Here is a 26,518-nt window from a genome sequence, read left to right as displayed (position 1 = left end):
ATTTTTTGCAAATTGAACTAGAAAATATTACATTGGATAAAAAGGGCTTTTAAGGTTATTAACTCAAAGAAGAAGGATTGAACTTGAATTCAATTCCTCTTATTTTTCCTTTTCTAAAACCAATAATTCAATTTCAATTAGCATATCCACTATACATTCATAATATAAAAAGATGGGTAAATTACAAAAACAGTCACTTTTGTTTGCTTCAGATTATATTTTAATCACTTATGTTTGAAATGTTACGTTTTAGTCACTTACATTATCATTTTGTTACAAAGTGGTCACTTTACCGTTAAGCTCCATTACCTCCCTAACGGTGGTCCTTCATGGTAGTCCAAATGGGTTTTAAATGCCAACTTGAATGTCCTACGTGACAGTCCAAATTAAATTTATTTAATTAAAAACATATTTTCATCCGAGCAACTGGATATCCAAGTTAAAACACATTTTGACTACCACGTAGGACTGCCATTAGGGAGGTAACAGAGTTTAACAGTAGAGTGACCATGTCGTAACAAAACGATAACGTAAGTGACTAAAATGTAATATGAGTCAAACAAAAATAACTATTTTTATAGTTTACCCTAAAAGATTGAATCGTACTGAAAAAGTTAGTGCGTTGAAGTTAATTAGCGTTAAAGTCAAGGGATCTATGCTTGTAACCCTTTTCCACTTTCACATTCTAGTCCAACACAATTTTTCTTAATTATTATTATATAAGAAATGTTATTCTCAAATAGAATGTGTGATTCATATTTATGACTTCAATCACTGATCAACTCTTACGTTTGGTTCGCTATATTGGAATAGAGGCGTAATGGAATAGAGGTGTAATAGCAAATCAACTGTTTGGTTGAATGTAATGGAATAGAGGCGTAATAGTAATATTGTGTTTGGTTGAATGGAATAGAGGTGTAATAGCATAATGGAAAAAACTAAAATGACTAGAATACTCTTAGCATAAATTTGTTTTGGTAAATGATTATTGTTATTGTTATTTAAATTTTAATAAGATTATTATTATCAATAATAAATAATTTAATCATATTTAAACATAATTATTATTAAATATATTATAATTTAAATATATAATTTAATAAAATTCTTAATAATCAATATTCTTATATGAATTTACTCAAATCATAATATATGATACTATAAAATATAATTTAACATAATTATTATTAAATATATTATAATTAAATATATAATTTAATAAAATTCTTAATAATTAATATTCTTATATGAATTTACTCAAATCATAATATATGATACTATAAAATATAATTTAACATAATTATTATTAAATATATTATAATTAAAATATATAATTTAATAAAATTCTTAATAATTAATATTCTTATATGAATTTACTCAAATCATAATATATGATACTATAAAATATAAATTAACATAATTATTATTAAATATATTATAATTAAAATATATAATTTAATAAAATTCTTAATAATTAATATTCTTATATGAATTTACTCAAATCATAATATATGATACTATAAAATATAAATTAACATAATTATTATTAAATATATTATAATTAAAATATATAATTTAATAAAATTCTTAATAATTAATATTCTTATATGAATTTACTCAAATCATAATATATGATACTATAAAATATAATTTGAAATAATTAATATTAAATATATTTTATTTAAAATATATGATTTAATAAAATTTAAAATAATTATAAATAATAAATTATCTTATATGAATTTGTATAATTTAAAATAATTATTATTACATATAATTTAATAATAATATATAATTTCATAAAATTATTGATAATAAATTTTCTTATATGAATTTATACAATTTAAAATAATTAATATTAAATATAATTTAATAATGATATATAATTTCATAAATTTCTTAATAATAAAATGTTCTTATATGAATTTACGAAAATCAAAATATAACTTGAGAATTATATTCTGCATAAACATAATTAACTTATATTAAGAAAAGGTTAGATGAAAATGAAATTCTACATCATAATCCATATGTTATATAGTTTTACAACATCAAAAAGTTTGAACATTGATTTTTAATGGTGAGAAAGAAATCTTCTGACCCATTCTAATCGCGCAACATAAGGTAAACTAAAGAAAACGATCATTTGAGTTGGATGATCTGAAATTTTAGTCAAAGCTTCATACCGCTGATTGCCGGATAAACCTTCAATTTCTCATAAGGTTGAATATAAATTTGAAGCTTTCTCTTCCATCTTTTGATATTCTTCTGACTTCTGCTGAACTACCACCTCGGAGGCAATACTCCTATTGATTTGATCGCCAACGGCCTTGATTTTTTCGGCCAACAAAGTGGCAGCCTCATCAAATGAAGAATACATATTATCACGAGCATCAGATTTCTTCTTTCTCTTGTTTGAAGATGAGGAACCCCCTTGGTCTCTATCTCCTCGCAGCTCCGTACCAGAAACATCCATGTCGTCTAAAGAGACGTCAGCTTCACAGTCATAGAATGTGTTTCTCTCTTCATTCATATCTGTAGTAGGTACATCCTCAGCATTTATTTCTTCAAGAACATCAGCAGCTGTTTGAGCGTCTTTCCCAGTCGCTCGATCTCTTGCGTATATGGCAGTAAGCTGGTTGTAGTAAGGGAAAGTACGATGTCTGAACTGAGCGGCCTATTTGTGACTCTAAAAAAAATGAGGAAACCATATTAGTTATAAGTTTGGTAAAAAAAAACAAATAAAGACTTGAAATACATTTTACCTTTACATAGGATTCCCAAACTGCATCTTCAGCAACAACAAGCTGCCTATGCTCGTCCCAACCAAAACCGCTATTGTTTTGGCCATTAAGCATGTCATAGACAATTGACCATTCCCTTTTTAGTAACCTGATCCTCAATTCAATATTTGGTTTCGCCTTCAACATTGCATTTGGTAAAACCTTTTCTAGCATTTTTTCCAACTCGTTCAAATAACCGGCTTTGAACCCGGTATCAGCATTAAATGTTCCAACGTTGTACAAGTCTACCATGCAAGAAACTAAGGCTGCATCTTCTTCTGGAACCCATTTTCTTTTGGTTCCTCGAGAAGCTTGAGAAGAAGCATGTGTATGTGGAACACCTGACATAATTATCTTAAGAAAAAAAAACAAATTAACATTATTTACTTTTTTTAATATCATGAATCAAAAGGTGAACAATTTATAAAATTATATCGTTAGTTCAATATCATGAATCAAAAGCTCAATAATAAATTTAAAATTATATCGTTAGTTGCAATTACATATTATCAAATAAAAATAAACAGCACAAATTTAGAACACACGAAGCAAAAAAGTATCTATTAAATGATATCGTTGCAACTTTAATTTCATTTCTTTATCAATCACCCAAACAATAATGAAAGAAAAGATATTATACCTTATAATAATTCATATCATATTTGTTCTACTTACAGCAAGCATACATCGACAAATATCTTTTATTTTTATGTATAATGATAAAGGAAGTGAGTGTTTTATCCCACTGTGCTGAAATGATGCGTCAAGTTGTCTAAGGGGCAACCCAAATTATTTAGGCATGTAATATATTTTCCACAACTGAGTAATTTAATTTTTTTTATATTTTTAAACTTGATGCAAATTAATAAAATCATTAATAGAAAATCCATTCACGTGGATTCTTAAAATTAAAAAATTTAGACTTAAAAGACATTTTTTACTTTATAGATGCTAAAATCTATATAGATACAATTTAATTAAATATATGATTTTCATTGGTTTTTTTTTACTGATTTTTATTATTTGGGACATTAATGTATATCAATGATGTAAAAGTCGGAATACGCAAGTTGAAGTGAGTCATGTTGTTTGTACTCATCGCAGTACTTATTAATGGATAAAAATTAAAAAAGATTTATGTGATAATTTTTTCGAAAGACCGAAAACCACAAGTGCTGCTTCAAATGGAGGAAGAGGGGATTGTGGAAAGTTGAGAATATTGGGAGAGGGAATATATATTTTTTGATATAGAGAGAGAGCATTTACAATTTTATTATAAAATCTAAAAAGTTACCTATGATCAAAGAAATAATTTGCATATTAATGATATTTAAAATTGTTTCAATTTTATTACCCATAAATGTTAAAAAAAAAACAATTCTTATATAACAAGACAATTTAGTACGAAGTGTTTGTAAGTAATATTAAATTTCATTAATTAAGCAATAAAATCTTATATTTTATACAATAAACGAAATAAAAAAATATAATTTACCTGATAATATAATCTGAATTAAATGCTCCCTATTAAATATCTTTTTAGGTTACAATAACAAATAAAAAAAGGGAGAGGGAACCTTTACAAATTTATTATATATGATAAATCAGAAAATATCTATAAACTAGTAAATAAGGCCTACTGGAAGCAGAAAACGTTATTGGTAATATTAACTTGCTTACCAAAGCTAAATTATTAGTAACATCTAATTGCATAGACGTAAATTGGAGAACATCCGCAGCCTATCAACTATCTAGTACCATAGCAGAATCTTGAAGATACTAAATAGGTAAGGAGCATTAATGGAATTTTTGCTTAACTCCATACTGTGGGACTTCCAAAACTACAACATGACTCTTTCTTCAGTTAGTTTAAAATAGAAATGAATTAGCATCAAAATAGAAGCAGGGGGAACTTTTCTGCTGATAAAAGATCAACTTAAAAAGTAATTTCTCTAAAATAACACAGAGACTACTGCGACCAAGTTAACAAACATCAAATTATGCATGAAAATAAATACTAATAAGGTATCAGAAGATGGGCTCAATTAATGTATTCAAAATTTACACACTAAAGAATATCAGTAAAAATAAACATCATTTAGTTGTATAGCATAGAAATCATGAACAATAGCATAAAGCATTTAAAAGTGACTCATTTATCTACCCGGTGCAGGGAAAACTTCAAACAGAAACGGTACATATAAATACATAAGAAATGAATTTTCACGTGACAATGAACATTCAAATGTTATTTTACTCCTCCTTAATGACTACAAGGTTATAAAGCTAAATATCAAATACTGTGCCATCGAGAAACAAGTAATGAGCAATACAAACATACAAACAAAACCATACAAAGGAAACAACAAAAGCTGCTACAGCAATACAAACATGCAACCGGGGAAAACATACAAACAAAACCATGAATACCAATGGAAAACTAACCTGTAATGAGCAAATCGGGGACGACTGCGATGAAGAAGTGTTGGAAGAAAGAACCTGTAATGAGAAAAGGGAAATCGATTAAGTGTTGAGAGACAGCAAAAATCAATAAAGAGGATACTCGTTTGTTGAATTTAATCATTTAATAATTCCAACATTAAATCTGTTTTTTGAAGTTAAAATATTCAACTGAAACCAAGATTGACTATCTATGCTACCCTAAAACAAATAAAAATAAATAAACATAGGGTGTGGTCGACATGTAAATGAAATGCCTGATGAACCAGATGCTAGAATCTGGAGTTCATTACTCAGTTCCTGTAAAACTTTTAATGCACTGGATATTGGAACTAAAGTTGCTGAAAAGTTGTTCGAATTGGAGCAAGGAATGAAAAATTGATTTTTATTACCATAAACAAAACAATATATAATTTTTATAGACAATTCTTTCCACCATAATGACATGATATCTCAAAAGTAAATCAACCAATCCTAACACATAAAACAAAAGGGATATTTCGACCAAATCAAAGCAATAAGGAACAAGAAACTAAACAAAATTTAAAATTCGAAAACCCAATCAACGATGAAACATCAATGAACTAATCCAAAAGGGAAATAAAAACCCAAATATTCAGATTTGAATGTTACAGAATCCACCCAAATAAACTTCTAAAAAAAGAGAAACAGGAAAAAAATTTAAAAAAGAAACTTACAAAGGCACTCTTGGAGCGTCGATGGGCAGACCTGCCAACAGAAAATCTGGAAAAAATACCAACCATGTTTTTCGTTACGAAAAAATTGTGGGTAACCGATATAGCATTAGTAAGATTTCAGAATAGTAAGATTATAATCGGAAAACACCCTAATTCCAAATCGAAAAATAATTCGAGCGAGTATTTAGCACCAAAAAGAAAACAAAGAAATAGAACTAGCAGAAACTATAGATATAGAAAAAGATCTAGAAAACTTTAAACAAGCAAATCATAAACATTTTAACCAAACGTTGATTCATACCTCAAGATTCAAAAACCAAACGTGCTCCGAGAGAAAAAATGAAGCAGTGGGAAATGGGAGGAGAAATGATGGGGACAGAAAAAGGAGAGGGTGGAGGTCGATTTCGGGTAGGGAGGGAGGGTAAAACAGAGACTTGGGAAGGGAAGCCGGACGTAATAGGTAATCTGGGAATTGGGAAGGGAATAGAAAAGCAGAGAATTTGGGGCTTAGGTCGGTATTGTAATAGGCACGTAATACCTATTACAGCGAACCAAACACCGGAATAGATCGGTAATGTAATAGGCGCGTAATCGGGGCGTAATGGATTAGCTATTACACTGAACCAAAGACGGTGTTAATGTTGCCCAAGGTCATGATGATCGGTATCTATCAATGCGGACCTTGCAGCTTCTTTCGATCTTAAATTGGTATCAAATAATTTAAAGTATTATTTAGTATGAAAAAAAAATGATTACATTCTTAATAGTTTAATTAGCTAAAAAGTGAGGGCACGTTTGGTTCGCTGTATTGGATTAGAGGTGTATTGGATTAGAGGTGTAATGGAATAGAGGTGTAATGGAATAGAGGTGTAATAGCAAATCAACTGTTTGGTTGAATGTAATGGAATAGAGGCGTAATAGTAATCTTGTGTTTGGTTGAATGGAATAGAGGTGTAATAGCATAATGGAAAAAACTAAAATGACTAGAATACCCTTAGCATAAATTTGTTTTGGTAAATGATTATTGTTATTGTTATTTAAATTTTAATAAGATTATTATTATCAATAATAAATAATTTAATCATATTTAAACATAATTATTATTAAATATATTTTAATTAAAATATATAATTTAATAAAATTCTTAATAATTAATATTCTTATATGAATTTACTCAAATCATAATATATGATACTGTAAAATATAAATTAACATAATTATTATTAAATATATTATAACTATATTTGCTGCAACATCATAGAAATTCAATACCGTAAATCACTCCAATTTTCCTATTTAAACTCTATAACTATATTTGCTGCAACATCATAGAAATTCAATGGAAGCAAACTAGACTAAAAGCAGATAATAGCCAAATGTTTCCATTTTTTCTTTTTCATGTTTTTAAGATGCAGGCATACATTGAAAGCAGATATGCACACTTCAGGCACAGTATTCATCATACAATTTGAAGAAAAACACTGCTACAAACAACGGCTTTTAGATAAACTTTACAAAGGTAAAAACATCATTAGCACAAATTCATAGCGGCCACCTGTTGGAGAGATCTTGGCTGATGATCAGATGACCCAGAACCAAGCTATGACTGATCCTGATGCCAGACCAACTACTAGAAATAACACCATAACGATGCCAGAAGTCTCTGCGTGTTGTATCTGGACAGATTTGGGAACCATGATCATTAACACACTTGTCAAGTAGCCATTAGTTAGACCTAGAAGGCAAGTCAGTAACGAGACTGGAAACTCTGTTCGGAAGAGCTGAGGGCCGTGCAAGCAACCTATGAAGAGAGGAAAGAACAGTAACCTCACAACACAAGCGGAAATAGCAACCTTTGCATTTTCAAGGAGATAGACTGCAGTCAACGATTTGCCAACCAGGTTAAACACATTGTAGCCTGTTATAAGGAGGACCGGATACCAGTCCTTGAGAACCAATGAGTGCACATCCTCCGTGATGTATCCTGGAAATATTGATAAAGTCACAACATATATGAGGACGATCCCAAATCCATACCACTTGACTGTTCCTACTATATTCCACAAGGTTGCTCTCCAAACAGGCCCGGTCATGGGACCTTTCTCTGCTTTTTCCTCCTTAACAGCCTCAGCCTTTAACTCTTCATAGTACTGCATAATCGGAAGTTTGTGTGCCACATTGTACAAGACTATGCATATGACCATAAACACAATGCTAGTAAAAAAGTAAAGGTAGGCACTCTTTCTCAGGCCATCAGCATCTTGTGGAAATACAGTTTTGGTTAGGATCCTTAGCATTGAAACAAGGACCCCTGCGCCCAACAATTTGACAAATTAAAATTTCATTAGACGAGGAAGCAGCACAGTTCTTCATATAATAGGATTCAATACAAAAGATAAAAAATGAAAGAAATGAATTTTGTATCCAGGAATATTCAAGTGAAACTACTGACCACATGGGTACTAATAGTAACTATGGTTTAATTTCTATTACACCATATAAAAAGCATAGCCATAGACCATGTGTGGTAGAGGAAAAATGTTACAAGTGGTTCAAGATTCAGAGTTCATAGTGTCATCAAGAGCTTTATTACATACCTGGCGAATCAAGGCAACTTTTAAGCTGTTAAAGCAAAACATACCTTGAAAACAACTAACATATAATTAAGCTATCCTTGAGTCAAACCACTGGTTGGGCTACTTCAACTATAATAATTAGTAATTACTGAACAGCTCGATGCCCTTAAGCAAAGTCTTGAATTTGAATCTTATGGATGGAGAAAACCACATAGAGGGAGCTTCCTCCCAAAAATGGAGTCAGACCTGGGTCAACTCTGGAGTTAGCCGAGGCCCTTGTTGGTACCGGAAACCGGAGGTCACAGACCAGAACAATACTAAACAGCTAAATTTCTGAGCCTTCAAATAATGAAGAACAAGTTCCTTAGAAATAGACCAATGACTCCTTTAAGTACCAATCTAATAAACTTCACCAACTTTCAAGAATTCATGGATCAACAAAATTAAATTAACATCCATATCTACAGTTAGTCAAAAAGTTGGTCGTTAAATTACCAGAACCGCCGGATCCCGCAACGATAGCCTGCATGTAGCGTTCAGGCAATTCCCCAGCCACTCCAATGAGCCCACCTTGAACAAGCGCATCGCCTATACCTGCCAGAGCGAGAAGACCGACCGTGACGTAGAATTTGTCATACAATCCGACCTGACCCTTAATATAAACTGCATCCATAACAGGCACGACGAGCAGGGAAACCACGAAAATGCCCAAACCAATATTGATCCGCATGTAAGCTTTACTCTTTTGAGCATAAAATACAATGACCAAGAGGCAAGCGAGGCCGACGACCATGTAAACGACGGCGAAAACACGGTAGACGGAAGCTTCCGGGTAGAGGTAGGAAAAGTAATCTACGGCAGTGATGAAGCTATTCCATGGGAGGAGAAAGCCAACGCCCAAAGTGAAGTAGATGATGTAGCCCAAATTGAATTTATCTTCTGGTTATAGGAATGTGCGGAGGAGGAGGGCAGATTCAGAGTCGGGTTTCGGGCCTCCGCCGATTGCGGATGCATCGGGGAAACCCATTTCTGTTTTTGTTTGGTTTTGTTTTGTTTTTTTCCACCAAAATGCAACTGGGAGGAGAAATTATGAGGATAGAAGAGGAGAGGGTCGGGTAGGGAGGGAGGGTAAAACAGAGAGTTGGGGAGGGAAGCCAGACGTAATACCTATTACTCGATTTGGGAAGGGATTAGAAAAGCAGGGAATTTGGGGATTAGGTCGGGATTGTATTACGCGCGTAATACCTATTACAGCGAACCAAACGCCGGATTAGGGGCGTAATGTAATAGGCGCGTAATCGGTCAGTAATGGATTACCTAATACATTAAACCAAACACAGTGTGAATTCAAGCTTGATATATTAAATTTTATTTGCTTTCCTCATAATCTTATTTTCTCTTGAGAATTACTTTTCTATAAACATCGTAATATGATCCTCATTCTCATGCCGATGAAAAGTTAAAAGTATATATTATGACAAAATTATTCTTAAATTATTTTAATTTAGGGTATTAATCCGTTAAACATAAAAAAAGAAATTGTTGCATGCTTCCTCTTATTTCTAACATTTTCTTTGTTGCTTCAATTTAATCTTTGGAAGTAGGTTTTTTTTTTTACGATAGAAAAAATTGTATCTTTATAATAGCCTATATTAAGATAGAAAAAATTGTCATTAGGGGCCAAAATTAAATTGTAATTTTTATGATAGAAAAAATGTAATTTCACAATTTTAATAGACTATATCTTTATAATTTTTAAAGGATTAAATCAATTTTTTTTATATTTTTGGGGCAAAGTGCAATTTTACCTTTACTAATTTAACATTTAAAAAAATTTAAAGAGGCCATACGAAAAATTTTTCATTTTAGGGGGGTCGGGCCCTTATCAACTCCCGTAGTTTCGCCACTGCTCTCCATACATGTATCAATATATGTATGGTCATATTCACAGAATACACATCATAAATTTGAAATGATTTTACTGCCAATCAAAATTATAAATTAAAATGATAATTTTAAAAATGGATAATTAAAACATTATTATTTAATATTTAATTCAAATAATTGCTAATAATAAAATTTATTGTGAAACATTAAATACATTAATATAATTTTTTATTTAATAAGAGTAATTTCGTAAATTATCATTATATTCTCATGAATGTGTTTGTCGAATCAAACATGATAATGTAATTTTCCCAAAGTTTTAATCAATACTTTCCCATGTATACCAAATGTTATAAAGTAACATTCTCAACAATCACAATCAAAATGTTATAAACCCAAAAAACAACGAATAGCACGAAGCCAAAAAGTGGACTATCGACGCCACAAAGTCGTGTGAACCACACGGTTTGGGTCAATTGGGTCGTGTGGGCCACATGGGCTGGCCAGTTGGGTCGTGTGAGCCTGTTTTTTGAAATTTTCTATCTAGGCTCGTTTTGATCTGTGAGTTGTAATTAGACTTTCCGTAGGGTCTTTACTGCTTAATAAGACTTGAAAACAAGGTAACCGTTAATATGCTTCTGTATGTTATGTGTTTAAGGTATGTGAATTGTATATGTATGATTTGTGTTCAGTCAATTCTAATGGTATGTTTTCGTTTTGCTATGTTGGTTATAAGCATACAATGTCTGAATCTAGTAAATTTGTGTATCTTTGGATTTTGCTATATGATCATGCATGTGACGTTATGATGAAATTTATTAGTTTACGTTGAATTTGTGATACGTCTGTTCTACTAAAGTATGGAATGCCATGCCTTCTAATTTATGATATTGTACATGCATGTCATGTCACATTGCATGGGGTTTAGGATAATATAGAAAGGAGGAAGTTTTAGAAATTTAATGATCTACACTATCTGGTGGTTTATCCACATTTCTGTCTAACAGCTTGTCTGCAAGTATGATGGCTTGACCATATACATTTGTTCTAACAGCTTGGCTGTAATATAGTGGTTTGACCACATATATCTGATCTGGCAGTTTTAGCTACAACTATGGTGACATTGACCACAACTATCTGTTGGTGTGATTGGATGGGTGAGTTCTAGGGAACTCTATTTGGTGTGTAGCGGAATTGGGTAGGAATTTTTCTGAAAAATCTGCATTATGTTTTTTTGAAAAGTACCACATTGGCATAAGCATGCAGTCCTAGTTTTGCTCAATTGGTTTATATGAGATTCTCTGCGATTCTGTGATTTGATTGTTGTGTTATTTGTATTCTCTGTTTGAGTTTAGTTACACATTGAGCTTTATAGCTCACCCTTTTATTTTTGGCCTTTTAGGTAACCAGCTAACTCAGGATCGGATGGTGTGTGAGAGCTCAAATTGTTTACCGGTTAAATATATATGTTGGTTTATGTTTTAATTATTTTGGACTGTAAATTTGTTTTAGGCTTTGTTTTTTGTTTTACGCTGTTTGTTGGATTTTTGTATTTTAATGTTAAACTACAAAATTGTATGATGTATCAAACTAAAAATTTGATTTTTTGAAATAAAAACTCAGGAAATTTCTGCTGCAAGTATTAAGTAATCACTTAAGTGTTTTTCTGTAAATAATCAAATGGTTTTTAACAAATGTTTACCTTAGAATTGGAAACGATCTGCCAACATTAATACTTTTAAAACACACGATTTCAGATTCAGATTCTGGGTTTTAAATAAGTGTTTTTAGACATTGGTTTTTCTAAATATTTGTGAGAGTTTTGCCAAATTTTATGCTTTCGAAACGTACATTGATTTTGATTAAAACAAAAGCTTTTAAACAAGTTGATGTAATTCATCAATATCCAGTCGTAACTTCTAGGCCAGGTTTAGAGTGTTACAAACCAATTTGTTGATCATTACTTGATCATCACATATCATCAATAATTTGTTGAGTTTGCTGACCTTCCACGCTTTTGTGTTTTTGCACAAGTTTCTCTTATGATTTTGAATATCAGAATTACTAAAAATCATTCATGTATTTTTCACTTCTTTTAATTCGACGATTTTACTTCTCTCATTTTTATATTATTTCCTTATATTATCAAGTTTATGATAGCCACTGTAACGCCCCTTACTTGGTCCGATCGTCGGATTGAGTTACGAGATGTTACTACTATAATTAGAACTAAAAATATTAAAATAATCATGCAATAATCACTCATACCTCAATCGTGATCATATGATGTCACTCAAATAGAAATCAAGCTTATAGAAGCTCTATTGATGACCTGAGCATGAATTAGAACCAAATTATAAAGTTTGGAAAATTTAGACTCCACGTCGTGACGAGCCATTCCTACGTCATGATGTCGCTAGACAATAAGTCATGTCACGACGTCGAACCACTTGACGTCGGGACGTAACAGGCTATTGGTTGACATTACGACGAGAAGAATTCTACGTTGCGACGAGGAATCTGTTTTTGGTACAATAAGACTATTTGGTACCTATTTTGTCCCAAGCCAAACCATATGCTCAAATGATGCATATTTGGCCATTCAAACCTGTACAAAACCAACTTAAATGCATACCAACATATCCAATTAACCAACCACAAAACCATTCAAGCTATCTTGTGTGAAATGGACATTTTGCTAAGCTTATCACTATATGTATTCATCAACTACTCAAGTATAGCTTACCATTCGTCTTTCATATTCCAATCTTAACCAAATCATAATCAAATATGTCATTTATGCTTTATCCATTGCCTAACAACATGCTAAAGTGTACATCTTAATACATGACACATTTACCAATGAAGTTAAGCACTATATAAGGTTCAAAACTAACACCATTCAAGATGACATCCAAACATAATAAGGCATATATACAAGTATCACATATTGAAGCACTCTAATATCAACTTTGTTACAAACATGTTTCCTTCATATCTTGAAACATTATCAACTATCTCATAAAATTATGAAACATCTATCCATTCCAAGAGTCCAAACCACATTCATGATTCAATACTCCATGTATTAAGGATTCATATATGTGCATACCATTTCCTATATACATGCCACAAAATCGAATCAAGAACGAATAAAAGACTACCGAATCGAAGACTGGATAGTGTGAGCTCTGAGTTGATTCGATCTTCACATTCTGCAAAATACAACTACAAGACAAGAAAACATAAGAAATTAAGCATTATATATGCTTAGTAAGCTCATAGGTGTTAAAACAATAAACTTACCTCATTTCATAATTAAACATATCACAATATCAAGTTTAACTAAGTTTCATGTCACAACATATCACAATTGTAAGGTGAGTATTTCATAGACAACCATATAGTCTATCAATTCACTCGTATAATTCAATTCAGTATCATTTCACCAGAACTATCAAATGAATACATTATAATGGCAGATATGCGAGTGACTACAAAACACCAGTAGGCATCGAAATGCTTTAATAGTAGGCACTGAAGTGCCGAGCAGTAGGCACCGAAGTGCGAATCAGTAGGCACCAAAGTGCAAATTAGAAGGCACTGTAGTGCAAATCCTGTAAAAACACACAACTATCCCTATTAGTATGCCAATTGTATCCTATCCTATGTTTATCTGGGCTCGATACACATTTAGAAGAACTCTTTACAATTCAATCCTTTCTCACCATTTTGTAACATTTTGAACACATTTCGAAATACAATTTATATAACAAAATCTCATGACTTAAGCATATTTAATACATTTATAAATATAACTACACCATATGAACTTACCGGGTACAAACAACAACAATAGAAGTGTCAATGACTAATATACAATTTTTCCTTTTCCTCGATTATCTACATGTTTATTCAATTCTTGATCTATACGTTGATTCATTTCAAAATATCAATGCCAATCACCTTATGATATTTTTTTCAAGCCATATGAAAACTTAATTTCATTTTACACAATTTCCCTAAAGTTTCATATTTTATTCAATTTAATCCCTAAAACTAAAATTATCATATCTTTCACGTTTAAGTTTCATTTTTCAACATGTTTTCAATTTTATCCTTATACATCCCTCTATTATCTACTATTAAAGAAAGTTCATGCTAATTTTAAATTATTTTCATTTTAGGCCCTAAACTCAAAACCAACCAATTTCAATTTACAATTTAGTCCATAATCAAATATAAGCTTACAACCAAGCTATTTAACATCAAAATATTCAAAAATCATCAATTTAAAAATTTTTATACTTTAAAATTTTTACAATTTAATACCCAGGTTAGCTAGATTAAGCTACAACGACCTCAAAAACATAAAATTTACTAAAAACGAGCTTTAGAACCACTTACATGCAAGGGCTGAAAGCTTCAATCAAACAATGGTTATTCCTCCCTCTTTGAAAGTGTTTGAATGGTGAGAGAAAGAAGTAAGGTTGAAGATGACCTTTTTCATTTATTTTTATTATGTTTTACTTAAAATTTACTTTTGTTTATTATAAAATCAAGCACTTACCGTCCATAATAATGAAAAGGGTATTATTTTTCATTTAAACCCTTGAACCATTTCCAATTAAGCTTTTCAGCTAGAAAAATTCAATAGCGATTATTTTTTTATGATTTTTACAGTTTAGTCCTTATTCCTTAATTAATCACTAATTCAGTAAAATTACCTATCTAAAATTCAATTCACCTACATAGAAACCTTGTAAATATTATATTTACAAGCTCGGTTTACGAAATCTAGGTCCGAATACCTCATTTTCCAAAAGCACTGACTTTAGGGTTGAAACACTTGTACTTTAACTAACTATCCAATCACTAAAATTTCTGGACCAAAATTAAATATAACACAATAATAAAATAGTAAATATTAATAATATTTACTTACTAGATCATCGAAAAATAGAGTTCCAAAACCACCGTTTTGGACACCATTGAAAATCGAGTTGTTATAGTCTGCATCCTTAATCTCTTATAAGCTCCCCTTTCCTTATTTTTAATTATTGACACTTGTCCTCTTCAATTTTTCTTTTGTTCAACTCTTCACTATCGACTCCAATAATTTTAAGGCCATTTATCTATTTTCATTCTCCAAGGGTTTGGTCATGAGGTCATTAGTTGCATTGACCTTTAAACAATTTGGGCCAAGTTTAATTAAAGAAGCCTATGAATTATCGATCTAATGTTAGTGTAATAAGCTCTCCTTCACCTCCATTAACTGTTTCACTTGCCATTGTTTCTTGACAACTATCTCTCCACTGATCATCAAGATCTACTCCTTTATTTATGCATGCCTAATCGTGCTCGATACCATGTGCCTTGTCTTCTTTTTCATTTTCACCGCCATCAACACAAACATATTCCTCTACCCTTCTCAATTTCATTTTCCGATCTGTAAAGGCATTTCATTCAACGTCCAATGGCATTGAAAATATGAATTGGTTAAAATAATTTTCCAAACAAAAAATAGCGAACCAATACTAACTCATCTTCGCTTATGATATTCTAATCGAGAGCTGATAATCATCGAAATTGAGTACCCAAACCTACTTGATATGACTTAATTGATTAGTTATAATTTTCATATTCAGTTTACTATAATTGTAACTTTCTCAAGTAATTCTTCCACCGATACTACCTCTCCCTATGAATCAATAATATTTTGAAAAGTTTTTGTGTTTGAGATGTGAAGACTCTCCCACTTTACCCAAGTAGACTTAAATTCATATAATACAAACACATCCATTGAATATCCAATTCCATCATTGCTTAAGAAACAATTTTTTCATTTTATCCACATGAAACTCAATAAGAAATTGCTGGCCAGACGTCTTCAAATTTCTCCTCTTTAAACTTATCTCTCAAGCTATTTTTGTTGTGGCAATCAAATATTTCTCTAGTCTCTGCATAACTTCACATCAATGAAGTCCTTAGCCACATTCCATGGGTGTAGATTTGTTTGCAATGTATTGTATGAAATATTTTTCAATTTGAATTTTGAATATTTATTTAGAATAAAAATATATCTAAATGAAATTTGATATAATTTTTGTAACTTGAAATTTCTTTAGTCATACATTTATAAATTTTTCTAATATATCAACAGTATTATTTTATTTTAATTCATAATCCTTTATTAAATATGATAAAAATAATATTTTCTTATTTGACTAACTTTTTAATATCTTCAATCATTCATTTGAAGATGTATGCTTAATTTTTCATGCAATTAATGTTAAATTCAAAATAATCCATAATATACTAACAAAAACTTATATTTGAAATACTAAACATTTTATTAAAAATAATTGTATATTTTTTTATATTACAATATATTTACACATCAATATAAATATAAAATATGAGTTTATAATTAGTTTAATAAGCATTATTTAATAATTTACATTAGTAAGAATTTTATGATTAATTGTAATAAAAATAAATAAAAGGCAGTAGTAAATAAATAGTTTACATTTTATTAAGAATTATTTATTTATACATTAATGTAAAAAAATAAATTAAATAAATTTACTTTAATAATGACTTTAATGTTAATGTTAATAAGTAATAAGTTACCTCACAAAAAAAAAGAAGAAGAAGAAGAATAAATAATTAGTCGATATTTAATTAAATAAAATAAATATATTAAGAAATTTTACATAAACAAAAACTTTATTTTAATAAAAGAATAGATTTTAGAGTTGATGTTTTTATATAATAAATAATATGTACTGAGTTGATATATTTAATTTCGTTATTTTCATTTAATAAAATATAATTAATATATTTTTTTAAATGTGAAATTTAAATATTTTATTAAAATTTTAGACAAAAATGAAAGTGTTTTCACCCATAAATGATGAATGGTAAGAGGTTAGGGGCGTGATGGCCTATGCCCAGAAGATTTGTGCATCTTCAAATATATGAAGCAAAACATGAGTTGGTAAAATCAGTGATTCGTCTCCAAGGACCAACAACATCTTAGAAGCAATTATAAGAAGAGGGGATTTCCTTGAAAGAAAGTAAAAAAGAATAATTTCTTCAATCTGTAAAACATAATAAACAACAACAGTATCATTTATATACTAATGAACCCCAAGCTAGACCCACCATTCCATAGCTCCTACAATTATGGATTCAATCACACTATCCAACTTTTTACATTATCCTTCTACCTCTTCTATTCTTATTGTTTTTCCCATCATCAACTGTAATTTCTTGGTCAGAAATAAAAACTGGCCAAACCAAGTAGGGAAAACAATAGGAAATAGTGGGTTCAAATCCTAAATCACTTCTAATGAGCCACCCACCATGGCTTGGATAATTAAAAGAAAAATGTACAAATTATTATGTAATCTTGACCTTGAAGAGAGAATGACCAAGAAAAATACCTTTTTTTCTTCTTTTTTATATATATTAGAGTCAGGCATGTACAGGTATAGATGAGCTCATAGATACACATCCCTTTAACCGTTGGAGGACATTTCGGTTGACAAGTCCGGAGTGGGAAGTTAATGGAAGGCCTTCCTTAACACATTCGTCATATTTTTCCAAGGCGGAAACAATGTCGCTGAAGTCCGGCCGCTTTGCAGGGTTTGCTGCCCAGCAGCGCTTTATGAGGTGCGCCAGTGCTGGCTGACAACTCTCCGGTAGTGGAGGTCGTTCGTTCTGCCAATAATGTTAAAAGTTAGAAACTGCATCATAATAAGAAAACTATAACAGATAATGTATGAGCTTGTGTAGCATACATTTACATATATGTCATACAGGCACTGCAGAATAGGCATTGATATGTGCATAGCATATGCATATGTTTCATTGAGGAGTTCGATATTGTAGATACGTTGGGAGTAACATAGGTTCTCAGTGAAAGCTGTCGGATTCTGAAAGCAATCAGCAACTTAACAATTGATAGGGGTTCATCTCAGCCTGCTGTTATTTACATTTCTCATAGTGCCTAAGGAGGCAACCAATGTAGAAACAGATCATTGTCTTAAGAAACAAGAATGATTCCATACATGAAATCTATGATACCAGAAGGAGCTACCATGAAAAGTGTGATCATCAATGACTAAATAGTGAAAAAGATGTAATGCAGATCTTTTCAATTCTTTTCTACAGCATCTCATTGATTCAATAGAGATGAAAGAAAAGGAAAATACTTGAACATAAGAAACTTAAGAAGCAATAAGTTAAATCATCTCAACTCAATCCATAAAACTAGTTGCTTCAGCTGGAAGGATCATTATTTCTCAACTTGGCTCTAAATCTTATGCTGAAAAAAAAAAGGTTTGGAATGAATGGAAGTAAATGCAATAAATCCAGAGAGAGTTATCTAAAAGAACGGAAGAAAATTCGAATCTTTCACGGATATCTAACCTTCTCAGCCACAGCAAATGCAGCCTGCACAGGGGTCTTTCCTTGGAAAGGAAGCAAAGCTGTTGTAAGCTCCCATAATACAATCCCAAAGCTGTACACATCGACTTTCCTAGTATAAGGTTTCTCTTTAATCATCTCCGGAGCCATCCAGCGGTAAGTTCCCATGTTTCCTTTAGTTTCTCGGCACTGCATTTCCAGACATGACGTACCGAAATCTGCCACCTTAACCCGCATTTCATCATTTAGAAGCAGATTATTTGACTTGAGGTCTCTGTGTATCACACCTTGTGAATGAAGATACTCCATTCCACGGGATATGTCGAGTGCTAACCTCAGTATCGTCTCGGTTGATAGCGAGTACGGCTCTTTCTTGTTCAAGTACATCCTCAGAGTCCCTTGTGACATGTATTCTGTGATGATACAGTAGACAGGTGGCTTCTTACAAGCAGCAATAAACTGTAGAAGGCACAAACTTTAGCAACAAAAACCTCTACTTTTGATCCATTTAACCAAAGATTAAGAGGAAAGGATTAACCTATCTTCCCCACATACTATTGTAAAGAAGTTAAAAAAAAGAAGGTACCACTGCCTATGATATTAACAGCAAAAATAAACAAATAGATAAGTAAGGATTTGTTAAGTGATCTGCCATTAAGGACCCTATGTTAAGCTTGTAAATATAAAGTACCAATACATTTCCAAAGGCAATGTAAGCTAAGCTAAAGTCGAGACCATGTCTTACATGAGAAAAATTCATTGGAAGTTTATGTTCAAATAAACAACTAGACATGTTCTAGACTCGGAAATTGAAAGAATCAATCAAGGAGTTGTAATCCATTTGATCATCAAAAATCCAGAAAGAAGAACATGTTTTCCAAGTGTTACCTGAACAATATTTGGGTGAAAAAGGCGTGAGAGCAAAGCAACTTCAGACTTGAACTGTTGCTCAAGTGTGGACCTAGTCTCCTCCTTTTGGTTAGGGATCCTCACCATTTTAACAGCAACAGCTCTCTGCTTGTAAATCCCACGATAAATCCTACTGTGAGCTCCAGAGGCAAATTTGTTACCTATAAACAACTGAGAAAGGTCAGCAGTCCACTCTTCTTGATCCTCCTTTGAAACCTCCCATGTCTCCACGTTCTCAGAGTCTAAAATCATGGACCAGGACTCCAAGCTGTCAAATCTCTTCTTTTCCATATTCTCCATATCACTCAAACGTGACCTTGATGAAGAAGGGAGTTGTAAATGTTTGCTCCTTGATTTTCGAAGGCGAAATGCATGGAAACATGAGGTTCCCATTTGAAGATTTTCCAAGGCCTCCTTTTTCTTTCTTGTTTTATCCTCTCTTTTTTTTATGTTGATACAGATATGAGGAACCTTTTTTTTTCCTGGGAAAGTTTTATTCAGTCCAAAAACAAACAATCAAAAGGTATTTTCCTTCTGAATGTGTGCATTGATTTCAGGAAGTGCATGAACTGATTCAAAAACATGGGTTTGGTAGAAGAATGAAAAAGAGGAAATGGTTTTCATGAAAAAGAGTTTTCATTTCCCAAACAACAAGTTTCCATTTTCCCAGAACATTGGAGGAAAGGAAAAAGAAAAATTTCATGGGAGGGCAATGAGATGCATATAAACGACTAACAAGTAGAGAAAGTTAGTATGGGGTTTCATCATTCATGCCATGGTTTTGTTTGGTTTCATGGGAAAATTAAAAAAGAAGCAGCAAATTTCATGGGAAATGCAGATTGTTTCCAGAGAAAAGAAAAGAAAAGGAGAGAGGTGAAATTTCACCGGGGGGGGGGGGGGGTTGTAGTTTAGCAGCAGAAATATGAATTCAAAGAGAGGGTCCTCAGAGGTATCTCGTGAGCCACTGAGTGATGCAGTTTGAAAGCTATGACTTTTGAGAAATATGAAATAAAGAGATAAGAGAAAGAGATTGATTGAAAAGATATTCTCATATCCCACTTCAATGTTTTTTAACTAAATTTCTAAATATAATATTCCCTTTAAAAATATTACTTTACTCAATTCTAAATTTAATTAAAATATAAATCATAATTTTTTCACTCTATATTCTATGGTGTATGCCATTGCTTCATATTCCCCATTAATTTCCACTATTCATCACTCAAAAGCCATGTAAGTGGCTTTTGCATGTAGCTGGACATGAATGGCTTGTAAGAAAGAAGCAGCTAAACATGAATGTCCACCTGGCACATCCTTTACCATCTGATCAAAATTGACATACTGATCCTAGTAATAGGTAATTGCTTCTGATTGTAAGCATGCGATTTGCTACCAACAGTTCAATTTACATGATTTTATGGGTTAATTGCACTAAACATCCTCGAGCTGTTAAACAAATTCTAAATTAGTCATTGAAGTATCAATATTACATCAATTAGGCTTTCGCGTAAGCTTAATCATCAATGATATGAGAAAGGGTACATTTAAAATATAAAGACCAAATTGTAAAAATGTATATGCTTATCGAATAATCAACTTACTAGATTTTATGTTTTAAAAAGTAGAAATGATTAATAAAATTTTAAGAAAAGATTATTTCTTTCTTTTTAATGTGTCAGATTCAAATTGCTTATGCATTATGTACATAAACACCAATTGACATCGTTATCCTTGAGTGTTGAGATACAATTGGCTCTTCTCTTAGTCACAATTTTACTATGGAAGAATTTCGTGTTATGATCACCGAGCGTCATCCAATCACATCTAGACTTCTACTTTCATAGAAGTTCTTCTTGATCAAGGATATGCTTTAATTGAGCACATAACTTCGCATCTAACTTATGAAGCTTGACATAATCATTAACTTCCATAGATTTTTGTACCCTTAGGATCCGCGCAATAAGCTTCTTTTTTTGTTCAAAAATATTACCGAAATCCTTTGTATTCCAAGTTCTCACAACTTCAACAAAGTTTGAGTAGCATTAAAAATATTATCATGTCTTTCCTAATACTCCTTAACAAGATCAGGGAAAGAACTATGGGATAACCAGCCGAAAAGAACTTGGAAGGACGTGAATTCTTTCCTTTATGCACCACCAAATTAATAAGGAGGGGACGATGATCAAACTTTAACTTTGGCAAGTGAGTAAAAAGTGTATCCAGAAAAGCCACTTCCCATTTGTCATTGCAAATAGCTTAATCTCATCTTTCAAAGGTGGCACCCCTATTCCATGTGAACTTAAAACCAACAAATGTCAAATCTCTCAAAGTACAAACAAAGATAAAATCTAGAAACCTCTTATACCCCTTCTTATTGATCCATCTTTTTTTCCCTTTGCAAACAAAAAACAATTAAAATCACCCACTAAAACTCATGGATTAGAGACATCACTATCAATAACCTTCAAGCAATCCCACAAAACATCCCTTTTCACAGCTCGAGGATTGCCATATATTTCAGTGAAAAGGAAAGAGTTGGCCCTATCCGCACTGACATGAAAATGAATAAATTGCGAGTGGTTAAATAAAATCTCCATATTCACCGTATCCTTCCAACACACCCTTATGCCTTCAGTTAAATCATTCGCTTCAACTCTATGGAAATTGGGGAAACCAATCTGACTAATCAACTTGTTCGCAGTTTTTTCACTGATACAAGTTTCAACCAAATTCAGAATAGTAGGGTCATGTTCTCTAACATATTCTTTAACAATGCAGTGGAATCTAGTATTATCCTTTCGTGCGGGTCAGAACTTACCCGACAAGGAATTTCGCTACCCTAGGACCGTTATAGTTACGGCCGCCATTCACCGGGCTTCAATCATCGGCTCCCCTGTCATCAGGTCACCAACTTCCTTGACCTTCCAGCACTGGGTAAGTGTCAGCTCCCATATATGGTTTTACGACTTTGCGGAGACTTGTGTTTTTGGTAAATAGCCGTCTGGGCCTGGTCATTACGACCCCTTTTGTAAGGAGGCACCCCTTCTCTTAAAGTTACAAGGCTATTTTGCCAACTTCCTTAGAGAGAGTTGTCTTGCGCCCTAGGTTCTACCTACCCACCTGTGTAGGTTTCGGGTACAGGTACCGTTTTGTTGAAGGTCATTCGAGCTTTTTTGGGGAGTATAACATAGGTTACTTTAGCGTCGTAGCTCTTGGTACTCGAACATTAGCTCGGGGCATTTCTCTACCCCTTCTTAACCTAAAAAAATAGGGGCCCCTTACGTCCTTGAATCGATAACCATCTTTTAGCTAACCTAGCCTCCTCCATCCCTCGGGACCAACAAGGGATAGTATAGAAATATTCACCTATTGTCCATCAACAATGCCTTTTGGCCCGATCTTAGGCCTTGACTTACCCTCCGTGGACGAACCTTACGGAGGAACCCTTGGGTTTTCGGGGCATTAGATTCTTACCAATGTTTTCGTTACTCAAGTCGACTTTCTTGCTTCTGCTTTGTCTACTCTCGCCCACGCGTGTGCTTCCCCCTAAACCCTTAACAATTCTAGGTGAAAATTCCAAGAACAAACATATTCATAAAGGATGCAAATATAGAAGGGAAAAGAAAATTGCATATCAAATTAACAGTCATCCATCCCTTATTTCTCATCACCATCACTTTTGTTTCCGTACTCCTCCTCTATCATGAGGTTACTACCATCGCTAGCTATAGATTCGAGCCTATGAGTACTGCTCTTGACCACCTCATTAAGCGGAACCAACATGCCACCTTTTGCATGCGTCTCGTCGCCTAAAATAGCCCTCAAACCAAAACAACTCCCATGCAGCGATGTATCCGAGGGAATTGTAAATGAGCCCTTGCGATGAAGCAACAGACGTCCACCATCCTTCATAATCTTACTACTAATCCCTGCATTCGGATCAACGTTCTCCACCATACACACTGTAGAATTCCCCTTATCAAGCGAGACATCCATAGATGGTTCATTGAGTAAAGTGAGAGGGTTTTAGTCCATTAATGACAATTTGATGGGCCACAACACCCTTCAAATTTTGGACATGTCTTTTGTTGTAAATTTTCTTATGAAGTGCAAGTATATACAGTCGCTCACAAGTAATATATTAGTAAATACTAGAGTTATCGCCTCCCCAAGAATTGATTTTAAAAAAATAATTGCAAAATTAACAAATGACAATTTGGGAAGTAAATAAAATTTGATTGGATTCAACTAAATATATGAAGCAACTTAAAAACAATAACACAAATTAATATCAATGTAATCAATAGCCAAAACAATTATTTCCCCCTAATATACAACTATTGCTAGCGATGTTGTCGCAATGTTCTGACAATACGATAGTTTATTAATCTGAAATCAACAAGTTATATGCTTCTCTCGAAGTCACTACGTTCGATCTTTTAATCAATTTAACATATGTAAATGCCAAGTTAATATCAAGATTACAGCTGCAAGCACCATTCCTACAAGATTATGCATGGTAATAATATATGTTTATACATTACAAATTTAACATTAAGGAAATTAAACATGTACCATTCAAGTTTTATGTCCATTAATCACAACATTTTTAGATTTAGCAACTAACTCAATTACCCACTAATGTTCAAGCAATAGCAAGCATTAACAACTAAAATCACTTGAATAAATAAACATCATATTTCATCAAACATCTTTAGCAAAGTACCAATAATCTCATATTAGGATTCCATAATCATTCTAGATAATACCGTTTAGCCCATAATCATCAAACTAAAAACAGTCAAACAAAATTCAATTATGATTCCAAACAGTAGAAAAACAAAATAGAAGGTAAAGAGAAAGGCGAAGAGATGTTGAGCCGAAGTTTGGGGGTTCTCCACAAGTCGTTCGTCTCTCGTTCTTCCTCATCTTATCTTTTTCTTTTCTCGCTTTCTTCCTCTAAAATTTTTTATTCTTTTCTTGTACCCGATGACTCCCATCTCTTTTTCTCAAAGTCTGATATTTATATCCCCTAAAAGATTGTGGACTAGGTCAACTCCCTTTCATATTCTATTTTTGTCATCTTGAGAGTGTTTGGGCCTTTACAATTTCGCATAGCATATTCTTTTTAATTTTTGGTCATTATCAGCACTTGCTTAAGAGATTGTTTAAGGCCAAAAGCTGATGTGGTGTTCTTTAAATGTGAGCTTCCTAATATGTTCCCGTCAAGCTTGATATTACGGGATTGCTATATCATTTGGGCTTTAGATGTCGAAATTCAGGATATTCTTTTCTCCACATTTCCAATGTTCTATTAACCATTTTCAGGAAAAAAATTTCACATTTTTAGTGTCTAATTTGGCAAAAATATATTATTAAAATAAAAACTTTAAAAGTTAACTACTTAACATAAACATAACTAAAACAATTACAAAAATACTCTAAATCACTTTTAACTTGATTGAAATATAAGCTTAAGAATAATAAAATAACTCTATATCCTAGAGTTATCATCTTCTAGGTTTGGGCCCAAAGGCTTCATTCCCCTTCCATTTGCATTTTTTTTAACAAGAAAGACTCAATCAATGCCTTTAAGCTATTTATTGCTCTTGTATCATTAGACCCCTAGCCAACAAGGAAATTGCCATCTCTAGGTGGATTCACTTCATTATTCTCATGCAAATCTGTAATCAGCTCAAATCACAATCTTTTGTATTATAACTAGAAACATCAACTTCAAAATCTTTAGCCTCGTGAAAGTTCCTCCTAGATCATCGTTCAACTAACACCTAGTCCCCACATGCCTCCTCCTCCACTTTCTTCCTCATTGTCATCGGTGATGGGTTGCTATTAGCAACCTTCTCTTCCTCCCTATATCTCTATACCTTAGGACATCCATCCTTGAAATGCCTGTAATGGCCGCATGAGAAACAAACATTCAGCATATCTTCATACAATCCCTTGAATATGGCCCTCAATCCAAATTTTAGAAATAAGGGGACATCGTAATTCAACCAACACAGCCATTCTGACAAATTTACCTTGAGACTTAACATTAGTATTATAATAAATCTTGATAACTCTAATACATTTGTCCACCACTTTCATTATACTCCTTTTATACATAGCACTCGATAATCTCGGAAGACGGATCTAAACGACAACTCAGTAGGGAAACTCCTATTTCATAAAAAAGTCATCCATGGTTGGATTGTTAAATATTAGCCAAAAATAACCCAAGGTACTTCAAAAAACACCTTTTCATGATCTTCTTTTGACTTTAATCTAACCAAATAATATCATTCTCTAAATCCTTTAGTTGTACCGTTTGAGATGTTTTCCATAGGGCATAAAGCTTTCTTGACAATGCATTGAAGCCAATTTTCCTTACTAATAGCTTGATAATTATTGCATTAGCCATGCTAATCATGAACTCTATTCGAGACACGAATAGATGGAATGCCATCAACTTCTCCAAAGATCACATCCCTCTCATCTAAAGCTATATTGTCTTCTTTATTAGCCTTCTCATTCTCCCCCTGTCGAGCACCACCATCAACATATCCTTGAAAGAGACATTAGTATTTTTCCCTTCATTTATCAGAACATTCTCCAAATCAGAAACCTCCTCTTCCTCCTAGAGACGTACCTTTTTGGTGGCTTGGCCACTAGCACGAATAGGGGTAATCCCCTGAAGCGATTGGTGATCGGTGAAAGCATAGAGAGAAAAAATAAATTAAAGTAATTGGTTTTTTATTATTTTATTGTTCTT

General features: G+C 32.4%; 2 protein-coding genes and 1 long non-coding RNA gene across 4 annotated transcripts; all 3 read right to left on the bottom strand.

Moving 5' to 3' along the window:
* Nucleotides 1-5,169: 5,169 nt before the first annotated feature.
* On the bottom strand, nt 5,170-6,396 carry LOC107908306 (uncharacterized). Its single transcript, XR_005915021.1, has 3 exons — nt 6,243-6,396; nt 5,942-5,987; nt 5,170-5,282 (listed from the first exon to the last, which is right to left on the bottom strand). It is a non-coding gene; the product is annotated as an uncharacterized lncRNA (long non-coding RNA).
* Nucleotides 6,397-7,307: 911 nt separating this feature from the next.
* Nucleotides 7,308-9,544, bottom strand: LOC107949991 (equilibrative nucleotide transporter 1). Its single transcript, XM_041095608.1, has 3 exons — nt 9,541-9,544; nt 9,013-9,456; nt 7,308-8,252 (listed from the first exon to the last, which is right to left on the bottom strand). The coding sequence occupies exons 1-3, from the start codon at nt 9,542-9,544 to the stop codon at nt 7,522-7,524; spliced, it is 1,179 nt and encodes a 392-aa protein (XP_040951542.1). The 3' UTR covers nt 7,308-7,521.
* A 7,924-nt stretch (nt 9,545-17,468) lies between these two features.
* Nucleotides 17,469-20,808, bottom strand: LOC107910067 (serine/threonine/tyrosine-protein kinase HT1). Of its 2 annotated transcripts, XM_041095943.1 has the most exons (4): nt 19,726-20,776; nt 18,841-19,296; nt 18,210-18,344; nt 17,469-18,129 (listed from the first exon to the last, which is right to left on the bottom strand). In XM_041095943.1, the coding sequence occupies exons 1-4, from the start codon at nt 20,137-20,139 to the stop codon at nt 17,884-17,886; spliced, it is 1,251 nt and encodes a 416-aa protein (XP_040951877.1). In that variant the 5' UTR covers nt 20,140-20,776; the 3' UTR covers nt 17,469-17,883. The 2 variants fall into 2 exon arrangements, with proteins under 2 accessions (XP_040951877.1, XP_016693300.1); XM_016837811.2 differs by lacking the exon at nt 18,210-18,344 and having other exon boundaries at nt 19,726-20,808.
* Between the last annotated feature and the right edge of the window lie 5,710 nt (nt 20,809-26,518).

The sequence above is a fragment of the Gossypium hirsutum genome, chromosome D06, assembly GCF_007990345.1.
Source record: "Gossypium hirsutum isolate 1008001.06 chromosome D06, Gossypium_hirsutum_v2.1, whole genome shotgun sequence".
Lineage (NCBI taxonomy): Eukaryota > Viridiplantae > Streptophyta > Magnoliopsida > Malvales > Malvaceae > Gossypium > Gossypium hirsutum.
The sequence above is the reverse complement of the archived record's forward strand: the minus strand, read 5'-3'. Positions and strand labels throughout refer to the sequence as shown.